The sequence below is a fragment of the Andrographis paniculata genome, unplaced genomic scaffold (genome assembly GCF_009805555.1).
Source record: "Andrographis paniculata isolate CXL003 unplaced genomic scaffold, ASM980555v1 Contig69END, whole genome shotgun sequence".
NCBI lineage: Eukaryota > Viridiplantae > Streptophyta > Magnoliopsida > Lamiales > Acanthaceae > Andrographis > Andrographis paniculata.
The window spans coordinates 6,616,105-6,628,485 of NW_026137605.1; the positions used below are offsets into that span (position 1 = coordinate 6,616,105).

At 28.5% G+C, this 12,381-nt stretch overlaps 1 protein-coding gene across 1 annotated transcript; it reads right to left on the bottom strand.

The window, feature by feature from the left end:
• Nucleotides 1-6,329: 6,329 nt before the first annotated feature.
• On the bottom strand, nucleotides 6,330-8,582 carry LOC127264217 (RING-H2 finger protein ATL47-like). Its single transcript, XM_051293674.1, has 2 exons — nucleotides 7,073-8,582; nucleotides 6,330-6,694 (listed from the first exon to the last, which is right to left on the bottom strand). Exons 1-2 carry the CDS (start codon nucleotides 8,028-8,030, stop codon nucleotides 6,513-6,515), a joined length of 1,140 nt encoding a protein of 379 aa, XP_051149631.1. The 5' UTR covers nucleotides 8,031-8,582; the 3' UTR covers nucleotides 6,330-6,512.
• Between the last annotated feature and the right edge of the window lie 3,799 nt (nucleotides 8,583-12,381).

A 12,381-nucleotide genomic window follows, 5' to 3' on the forward strand; every position in this document is an offset into this window, starting at 1 on the left:
TTTTTTAAATATTGCATTATTTCCGAAATTATATATTAAGAAAACAATATTTTCTATTTTTTTTAAATAAATCTTATTAATAATTTTAAAATTATATATATTATTTATAGTTTTTCGGGGATGTTGGCGACAAAATTTTATAACATTAAATATAGTTATTTATAAGATTTGCCGCAGACTTCCTCAATAATATTTTTAAATAGATAATAAAATAAATTGTTTGATAGTTTTTAATTATTATAATTTAAATATTAATTTACAAAATAAAATGATTATAAGTTTATCATCCTAACATAACTTTAAAAATAGATATTATTATTTTTTAAATAACAAAGAAAATTAAATTAATAATAATTAGAGTGCATCAATTTAATCATTGAAAAAATAGTATATTTCATATTGTATTAAAAGTTATGTGATTTTACTTTTAATTTTTAAAACATCAATATAAATTAAATTCAACAATAATTTTACTTTTTTCAAAAAAAATCATTTTCAATTTTATATATATCTACAATATTCAATAATATATAGATTTTAAATTTACAGAAATTAACATATTTTTCCACTATAAATATGTTCAATAAATATGTATATTCTTAGATATATATATATATATAATTTATGTTGTTAATAATATATTTTAGACAATACTCTATTGTCTCTTTCGTTAACATTTTGCGTCATTTTATTTAATATTAAAAATATTTTTATATTTAAATTATTGATTCTTGGTTCTTTAGGTAAGTTATTTAATGTGGTTTTGCTTTTGACCATATATTGTATTTGAAATTTTTTTTAATTAGTGAATTCCTGCGGTCTCTGCTCATGGATGTAAAAATTTGTCCAGAATCACATAAATTTGTATCTCTTTAATTTTCACATATTTAGAATTTAAGATTTTTATCGTATTTTGTCTGTTGATATTAGAGCTTTAGTTTCGTCTGGGTTGTCAAATAGTGTAGTCATTTGATTTTGAATGCTTCTTACTCTATGGCGGCAAAATAGAAAATTGAAAAAAAAAAGAAGAAGGATGGCAAGAATAATTTTGTGATATTGGTTTGGCTTGGGATGTCGCAGTCATGGACGATTGGATTAGTTGTAGGAATTCCTAAGCCCTCGTTGATCTTGTGATTGAGAATTTGTGAATATTGTTGTGTTGAAAGTCTTTATGATATTGTGATGATTGAATTGTTGTGGTTATGTGGCGTGCTCCTTTAATAATAAAGGTGATACACGATGTTTGACAGATTAAATAGAATATTATTGGATCAGAGACCATAAGTACTCTAATCCTTGGGTTAGTTTTGTCTGAATTGTTCGGTAAAATTATTTGGATTATGGCGGGTTAAGACATCTGTGTCATTTAGAGTACATATACGAAGGTGGAGTTTTTTGGTATTCAAATTCAGAAATTGTTATGACTTAATTAATTTCATTATGTGATTGCCTTTAAATGAATATTGAAAAATGTGCCATTGTTGAATTCACTTGTTTGGAATTTGATAATTTTAAGTCAACACGAAAATTTATTATTTTATCGTTTGAAATCGAAAAGTTCGATCATTTCAAATCTAGATGGAGGTTTCTATAAGAAAATATCATTTATGTAACGAGATTTTTTTGTCATTAAATTCACTTTTTCCGTTACTAATGATATTAGAGACGGAATTCCGTTACATATATACTATTTTTTTTTTTTTTTGTAGTGTTTGTTATTTTCGACTTGAAATTAAGCCCATTAGTTTAAGTCTAAAATAAAGTTATGGTTAAACCCTTCATTATATGTATATATATTGATAGCTAAAAAAAAAAGAAAGGAGAAAAGTAAATAGATTTGTTAGAATCATCATGACCGCTAATGTAAATTTATATACTCTCTTTGTCCAAATACAATAGTTTTATTTATCATTTTTGTCTGTCTCAAAACAATATTCTTGTTTTCATAAATAATCATATAGCTATAAAACTACCCCTACGTTTTTATTTTTATTACACAATTGTCACTACTTTTTACACTAATACACTCACAAGGATGAAAAAATCTTTTATTCATACTTTTTACCAATTATCAATATAATATCAATATTCATTAAATTCCGTGTCCATTGCAACACTAATGACGTTGACAAAATTGGTGTTGTGTTGCTAATTCTTCTGGTCTACTCCACAAATAAGATTTGATTCTATCTCTAGTTTCAAATTAGATTTGGTTCTATTTTTGAGTGTTTTTTTAGTTATTGATTATTGGTTTTTGGGATGTGATTTTACTTTTGGCCATATATTGTATTTGGAACTATTTTTTGTATGTGAGTGTAAATATTTATTCTGAATTACGTAAATTTGTCTTATTGACTTTCGCATATTTAAAGTTAAAGATTTTGTCATATTTTATCGGTTAGACTGTCACAATAATACTTAGTTTTATTATACTCAAAATAATTTAAATCTTTAAAACACTCCTAGAATATTAAAAAAAGAAAAAGTTCAAATCAGAAGGGATTTTAGATAATTGGATGTGGGTTTGATATTTTGATGTATCTAAACCAATTAAGCATTTCAAATAAAAACGATTAGCTTGAGCCAAATTGACAAAAATAAATAAATAAATAAGAAATTGTATTATTGGGGTGGGCAGTAATATCTATCTGGAGCAGGAGTAGAGTAGAGTAGAGTAGAATAGGAGGCAAAATGGGGTTTTAGGACCAACCCAATTTAATAAAACTGACTGACAATCTAATCTTGTACCTTCACATCAAGTTTCGAATTTAATAGTCCCTCGTCCCAAATATCATCTCTGCTACACTGTATCTCTCTTGTATTTTAAGAGAGATGTAATTAGTAAATAATTAAAAATATATTAGTAAGATAACTAATTAGTTTAATTAAAATTAACTAAAATAAAATTAAAAAATTTAAAATGAAATTAAAGTGTATAATCATCTCTAAAAAAGAAAAGTGACATGATAGGAGGAATAAAAACGTGGACATATATATGGAACGGAGGGAATATTTTATTATTATTATTATTATTATTATTAAATTAACAATTACACAGCCTGAATTACCTGCTGCAAGTTCAAAGTTCATGTGAGTTGTGAATCAACTTCACATAATCCAAATACATACATACGTATGAGTCACAGTCACTACGTATTTTTATTAGAATTTTAAAATTCTATGGCGGGCCCGCACTCCAACTCATTCATTGTAAGATTTGGCTGTATTAGCAGCGGTATATAATATTACCTCAGTCTCGGATATTTTTTCCGATTTATTATAGACACGATAATTTAAAATAGAATATAATTAGAAAATAATTATAAATTAAAATTAAAATAACCGATTAATATAATTAAAATTAATTAAATTATAAATTAAAATTTTTAAAATACGATTAAAATTTATAATTTTTTTTCCAAAGTAATATACCAAGATTGAGGAGAAGAATAGAATAATAGAAATATATATATATATATATAAATAACACGTCAGCATGTGTACATCTCTACCAAATTGCAATAAATTTAATGAGGCGAATTTGGATTATCTAATGTGAGCATGTGGGATGGATACTCGTCTCATCTCATCTCATCTGCTGGATTATATTATCATTCAATTTCAATTTATATTATTAAATCAATCGAAATGGGGCCACCATGCTGCTACTTCACGTGTGTGCCGTCTATGCCTCTTCCAATTTTTCTACAACCATATATATATATATATACTTAATAATTTATTAAGGCAGCTTATTGTGAATTTGCAAGATATAAGGCTGTAGAATATAATAGAATGATGAATGTGTAGTGTACCTTATTATTATTGTTATTATTATTATTATTATTATAAAGGGAAAATCTGTATCTGCTATCTTTCGAATGCGCTTCGACTAAATTTTCGATTGAATTTAATCATTTATAAACTAAGTTCGATAAGACAAGTCAGACTAGGCGAATCATAGGTGACAGACAAGATCTAGAGAAGTCAAAATTATTACGAGTCCATCATCACAACACCAGACTATCATTTACGGGAATATATTAGTGTAACTTATTATTATTATTTTTTTTATCGGAAGTGTAACTTATTATTATTATTTTGATAATATGAGAACCCATAGTCGCTATCCGAAAGTGCAAACTGTGTAAATCTCCGGTCGAATTTAACACCTTACAAATTAAATCCGATAAAACAAGTCATACTAGGCGAATCCTGTGTGGCAAGTAAACGAATTGTAACTTATTATTGATATTGGAGCAGGTAGTGAAGAAACATATGCCTTAGATTACCTACCACGTATGATTCGCCTAGTGTGTCCTTAAAAAAAAAAAAAAAAAAAAAAAAAGAAAAAGGTAATAGTAGACAGATAAAAGAATATATTTTATTAAGGCACAAGGGAAGGGATTCTTCCGCTTTGCTGTGGTGGCAGTGGCGGATCTAGAATTTTGAATTTAGTATTAAATTAAAAAAAAAATAAAAAAATAAATACATTAAAAAAAGTTTATATTAGAAAATACGAAACTTCAAATTAACAATCTTATATATCAAAATAGTTACATGTGTTTACGACGAGATCCTCTATTTTGGTATCGTCTGATAATAGCATCTGTATTAACTTTCGTAAGCACATCTCTTTCTAGAAAAATAACGAAACAATCATTTAATAATTACTCTTTCATATTATTCCGTAATTTTTTCATGATGATAGTTATAGTTGAAAATAATCTTTCTACGATTACAGTTGCTATTTTTTCATTGTTTCGACAAGTTTCATAAAACGTTCATTTAGATTTTTCAAAGCTCAAGATATTTCATCACATTTGAACATCAATAATGAAATTACCTAATAATAACTTGAAAATCATTAATTTTGCTTCTGAAAATTTTATATGATATAATTATGCAAGTAGTTGCAATATTTTTTTACTAAAAGAGGAAAAAAAAACAAAAAATCAATCATTCTTTTAGTGGGCTTGTTGAAACCTTCACTAATTTATAAAATAAAAATAGAATTAATATTTAAGGATATAGTTGTAATTTTAGTGATAATTAATATTATTTTAATGGATCTTGTCTAATACTGCATCCGCCCCTGTATATATATGTATGTATATCCATAATTCATTCCGCACTGTCGATCTGTTTCTTTAGGTTTGATTTAAGAAGTTTTGGTTTAAAATTTGTATTTAAATAATATTTAATTAAATATTTTTGTAATTTTTTTTTGAAAAAAAAAATATAGAATTTAAAAATAATAGTAAAATTTAAAGAATTTTTGTTAAAGAGACACTTTTATTTCTGAAAATTTATATACATACATGGATGGGTGGCAATCAATCAATCAATCCATCTGCATGATCAATTCAAATCGATGAACCAAATGAACATCTCTCTCTACTAATCACAAATCCCTTAGTCATCACTCTACACTACTACACTAGTGTCTTGATCTTAACAATATTATTTCATCCTATTAAATTATGTAGATTTAGTTGGATACGAGACTAAAATGTAATACTCCCTCCGTCTTGATACAAAATTGTTGTTTACCTTTTGCATTTAATTTTTTAATATTAGTATTATAATGAGTTACAGTAAAAAAGATGAAAATACCCCTGTTAGCCTGTGTAATATAAAAGTAATCACATTTGTGTAATATAATGTAAGTTGGAAGGGTATTTATTATGTAGACAGTACAATTACTAAATTATGAAATAGTAATCTTTGTTTTGAGACGGACGAAAATAAAAAATAACAACCTTTCAATGGGACGGAGGGAGTAATTTTTTAACGTTAAAATAAAATAGTTAATAAATAAACAAGAATATTATAAAAAAATATTAAATAATTAATTAAAAAAGCAGTGAGCAAATAGAAAATATAATAACAAAATTGATTATTATTTATTAAAATAAAATTAATAAATTGTGGACCTATAAATTATTTATTATAAATAAATTATACATAAATTCAAAAAAAAATAAATAATAATAATATAATTTTGATCATAAAGAAAATAACATTCACTATTTTGTGACAGTAATCCAACAGTAGTTATTTTTTGTTTTGGCAAAAAGAAAGCAAAAGCACCACATTTTAAAAAAGATGCACTGAATTGAATAGAATCAAATCAAAGAAGGTTTTGGAAGAATTTATGCCTCTAAGCTACCTTCCATGCCCTGCCCTACCATCACACAAAAATTAATCAGCTCTCTTGTGTTCATTGCCACAGTAAAATAAAATAAAATAAAAAGAGAACATGGGCTCCTCCTGCATAATCATACTAATAATAATTATAATAATAAGGTGGAGATCAATTACACTCAATCTTGGCCCCATTTCATATCATGCATATATGAATGTGTGTGTCTCTGTGAGACTCAAGTCAACTTGAATAAACAGGCAGGCAGGCAGGCTTACTTGCTCATCAATGTATATAATTAATTATTTATTATCATCACAAGAGTGTGTGTCTGTCTTCCTACCACTTTTTACAGATCCCACCATTATCAATTGTTAAATTTCATTTCTTGAAAAGAATTTGCCTTACGAATCATCATCATCATCATCATCATCATCACTTCTTGCTGCACTTCACCAAAAGGCAGAGGGCATTTTAGTAATTGCAGCACTGAAATGTATGGCACTGGCACAGCTCCAGAGGTAGAGGTTTGTGTATTCAAACTAAGTGCTGAAATCAAATCAGTTTTTGAATTAAAGAGTGTAGTAAAGGGAAAAAGCAGCAGCAGAAGATTATGTTGTAGTTTCATTTCTTACAACTTGAGTTGCACAAAAAGAACCCAAAAGAAAAAAACAAGTGAAAAAACATAAAAGAAATCAAAAGCACAACAAAACAAGCAAAGAAAGGATCTCTAAATGTTGAATGGTCTGATTGATGATCACAAAAAGAAGGCACTGTTCATACCCTACACTAGGCTGTTGTTCTTGCTGTTGTATCTCTCTCTCTCTCTCTCTCTCTCTCTCTCTCTCTCTAATTTACAGTGTTTTCAAGGCAAGTGAACATTGATGGAATTGGAATAATGTGCAGCTGTGGATCCAGGGAATTTACCTTTCTTGGACCACAGCCATATTTTCGACACAGAAAAGCTTTCACCTTTAGCTCCGTTAATTTTCTTGCAATCAGCATCACCAGCAGCATCACCAACAACACCACCTGGGAAATTCCCAATTTGCCCCCACGATCTCCCTTTACTCACAGACCGTACATCACTCCCACCACCACCACCAGGGCACAATGCAACTTGCAGCTGGTCTGAATCAGCCACCACATACTGAAACGAACCCATGGAATAGCACCTCCTGGCATCCAGATTGCTGTTGCTGCTCTCTCCAACTTCACTTTCTTCATTCCCATTCGTGTTCTTGAATTTCCCAAGCCTCACAGAAAACACCCTTTTCTCATTCACAGCAGCAGCAGCACTGCTGCTGTTGATGTTGTTGGTATCATCTTCACTGAGCTTCACCCCAACAAAACCACCTGGATTTCCTGACCCCCCATCCTCAGATTCCTTAGAATCTCCGAAGTAAAAAACCGGGTTCTCAAAGGAGAATCCCTGGGACAAAATCACAGCCCTGCAAAGCGGGCATGTCGAATTTGAGAGCAGCCATGTGTCGATGCAGTCAATGTGGAAGGCATGGCTGCAAATGGGGAGCAATCTCAGCTTGTCCTGCTCTGAAAATTCACACAAACACACTGCACAATCGAAGGGCTCCTTCAACCCCACAATATCCTTGTACATAAAAACTGGGAGGGCATCAATGCAGGCCTGATCCAGACCAGAGTCATGGAGGTGGAAGAGCTGCTGCAGCTGCCTCTGGAAAGCACCTGAAGTGGACATTTCAGGGTAGCCATGGGAATGGGACTGTGGAAAGTACCTCTGCTTCAATAGGAACCTTATGAGCAAGTGCAGCAGCGCAGCAAGGAAGAAGACTACAGCTAAGACCACTATGATGAAGAGGATCACAGGGCTTATTCTGCTCCCAAAGGCTGATTGGATCCAAGACATCTTATTATTTGATTTGATTTTTTATTTTTTTTGTTTGGCTACATCTGATGGATCAAATCATCAAACACGGGTTTCTTGCTTTCAATAGGTGTGGGGTGGGGGGTTGAAGTGGGGAGAGATTCTTACCTAATAAAAGATGGCATAGAAATCACAGATGTTGTGAGGAGGCAGAAAGAAAGAGCCCTCCCAGCCCCTCTTCATATTCTTGGTGGCATGAATGCTAACAAACCTTAAAGATATGGTGGACCAAACAGCTCTGCGCATGCTTTTGACAGGATTTAGTTCACCTACCTACCCATCCTCTGAAACCATCAATTTTCATGAAATTTGTAGTCTATCTATCTATCTATCAGAGAAGAAGTAGAAGTAGGAAGGGATGCAAGCAAGAATCAAGAAAGTGGGAAAGGGGAGGGATTTATACACTGACACACTTCCTTTTCTTTCCATTTTTCTTTTCTGTTTTGAATTCTTTATTAAAAGGGTTGCCAAATGCTTGCTAAGTCAAGGCCCAAAGGGGCAAAGAACATCTCTTAAAAGCTACAGCAGAACCCTGCATGAGTTGGGTTGGGTTGCTACTTGCAACAATATGTTGAAAGGTATTAAATTAAATTAAATACTTCTAATACGAAATACTTTTCTGGGCTCTTGATACAACATAGATGAAAAGGCTATTAATAGTTATTGTTTGCTTTTTCTAGATTTTTTGGGTTAATAATTTGCATCTAGTTATAGCCAGCCAGTATTTTATTTGCACTAAACCTGGTGTATATTTGTGGATTCACAGTTTTAGGTTGCCTGATTTCCAAGAGATTAGGGTAATAGAATGAGTTGCCCTCAACCACCAACTCATTACAGTATAATCGCTTTTTTGGGAGGACCACCTTATCTTATTACTAAAAGGAAAAACCAAATTAGAGATTATGATGAAAAAGGGGAACCTTTATTTCAATGGCTATAATGAAAATTATTTGTTCTTATTTGGGTTTGAGAGCTCTCCATGCTTTTCTAGTGTCTGAACCCACTAAATCAAAATTACTACATTATAATTTCTTAATGGGCTCAGTAAGATGTCTCAAATATTTTTTGGGACAGGAATTCAGCCCAGGTGATTTATTACGTACTATTTTAAAATCATTCTAAAATGCCAAGATTACTAACTAGCATGTATATGCATAGGTATGAATCCAAGACCGTAGCCCAAATATGATGTCCGAAACCCTGTAACTGTAGTTTATATGTATGTATTTGTGCATATATATATATATAATATTATACATATGTATAGATAGCTATGTGGATATATATTCAATCCAACATAAAGTAAAGTTGGAATGCAAAAAGGAGGAAGGAGGTGGAAAGTGTTGAAAAATGGGTTGTTGCTTGGATTTGATTTTGATTAATATTGATTACAAATGATCCGAACAAGCAACAAATTTTGATGACAAACGCGATTCAATTTGAATTAAGCCCAATCAAATAAAAAGGTGGCCGAAATGTTAATCTTATTCAACTTGATTAATAATGTGTTACTGTGGAAGATGAAGAATCTTTAAGCTAATCCTCATTGTCAAAGTGTATGAAATTGGTTGTAATTTGCTGTAACAACAATGAGTGAATGAAGATAGTGTGAGAGTGAGATTCACATTCCTTTGTGTGTAAAGTTTTTTAGATTGATATATTTGTAAGTGAGAAGATATGACCGAAGCGTGTGGAACATTATGCTAGTCTCCAAGGAAAACAACGAGAGATTGTTGAATATTGAGAGACTAAGAATAGGGTGGATACGTTTTGGGTCGAAGGAACATCAAGAAACGAATGTGTTGATTTCTTGAGGTATGTAACTTGATTGTATACATATGTCCTTGTACTTTAATAGTTTACGATAGTGAATCACGTCTGGGTTGAAACTCCTCAAATATAGGTTGTTGACAACCGAATTGAGTTATCAATTTTGTTAAGTGTTTTCTGTTCTTGTCGCCACTGGTACGTGTATTTGTTATCTTATATCAGAGTGAACCATTAGTCTTGTGTCGTGAGAATCTTCTATTTTTCGTTTTTAGTGCTGAAATATTGTTGATGTTTGGTTTTAATTAATTTTGGGGCCAACAAAATGTTTCCATTAATTAGTACTGTGGATTCACATATGGCAACCATACATATACATATTATGAATGTAGCTACTATGTATAATTAGAGCTGACAATTAGTCGATTTGTGTTGGGTTCGTATCGGGTTGAATACTTTAAACTGGTTAAATAACTCAATCCTAATCTGACCCGTTTATTATCGTGTCGGGTTCGTGTTGACCTGTTTATTGTCTTATTGGGTTCGTATTGAACCGTCTTACCCGTATACATAATTAAATTGAATCCTTAATCAAATTCAATAATTCTTTTGTCATTTGTCGTGTTATGTTAATTTTGTTGTTTCTAGTGTAACGCGCACATTGAATTAGGTCGAATTATTTAAAATTGAACTTAAGGTTAAATTAATATGTTAACTAATTATTAAATTATAATTAATTTATATACATAATAAATATATGAATTAATATTAATATATTATAATCGGATTGTCGTTCGAAATCGAGTTGAAAGCCTTAACTTTAACCCGACCCGTTTATTATCGTGTCGGATTCGTGTCAACTCATACACATAATCGAATTGAAATTCTTGACCCAAATCCATTTAATTTGTGTCGTGTCAGGTCTACGACATATACATAGCTTCTCATTGGACTTGGAGTTGAAAAATGTTTGGTTAAAATTTTATTGAAAAAAAAATTATGAAAAAAGATATAGTGAATGAAATATAGTACATCATTGTGTTAATTTACATTTGCTATTTTATGTATGATTTGAAGTTACTTGACCGGTATATTTTTATATTCTTACTAATATTTCTATTACTATAATCGGTAATAACTTAGTTAATAATTTCGTTAAATTATTATTTTATTAAAATAGTTGTCAGTAATTTTCATCATATATGTATACTAGAGGGGAGCCATGCTCAGTAATTGTGATTAAATCTTATTGAATTATTAAAATTAATTATTTTTATAATTATATAATATTTTAATATGAAAATTGTTTGAATAAATTAAAATATTTTATATGATCAATTTTTAATATTCTAAATATTAGATATTGATAGATTTTATCGATTAAATAAATATATTACAAAAATGATGTCTATATATAATATAAATGGTGTCTACTCATTTTTATAAATAATTTTAAAATTATAGTTTAGTTGAAATTTATATTGACCAAATATTTAAAATGTTTGAACAAAGTTAAAGTTAAATTTTATTAACTTGCCACTGTCATTTTAATATAATTAAATTATAAAATATTTTTCCAGTTTGGAATAATTACATTATATTTTTATCCGTTAAACTCATGTATAATTTATTTATAATTAAAAAAATTATGCACTCATAATTGTATTATCCTTTTTTAACTTGTTTGAGGGTTTGGATTTGAGTTGAGATTTGAATAGTAAAAATTTTGAATTTGAATAGTTGCATGATATGATATAAATATGTGTTGATGTGATGTTTTGAATGTATAATTGATTTTTAATATAATATAAAAAATAAAAAATAGGTATTTGATTTGATATTTTTGGGGAAAAAATAAGATGAATAGTAGATTTAAAATCCAATCCCCCAAACAAACACACTCGAAATGTTTTTTCCAAAAAAATATCAAAATATATACTACCTCCTTCCATTTACAATGTTAATTTCTATTTTTTACAAGTTAATATTTGAATATTAATTATTATATAAAAACGTAGTATTTATAATGTTAACTAAAATGAATGTAAATGTAAATATAAACTTATTAAGTGGATAAAGAGAGTATTTATTTAATATAATACTCCCTCCGTCCCGGCAAAGATGACCCATTTTATTTGTCTATTTCACTTTATTTATCTTTTTATATTTGGAAAATAAAATTATAAATTTTTATTATATTATAAATTTTATTATTTATTAATATTTTTTAATCTTAATTATATTATTTAATTATCCTAATTTTAATTTATAATTATTTATTATAAAATAATTATTTTTACTAATATATTTTTTAATTACTTACTAATTATATTTCATTTAAATTAAAAAGAGGGTAATAAATATAATTATAGTATTTTTTATTCTTAAAGTTGAAAATAATATTAAAAAATATTTAATTTATATTTAATATTAATTAGTTATTAATTATATTTTAAAATAAAATTTATATATTTCATTAAAAATAATAAAAATATATACATAAAATATTTATAATAATTTAAAAACTTAAAATATTACATTTTATAAAAGTAAATATAAGATATTA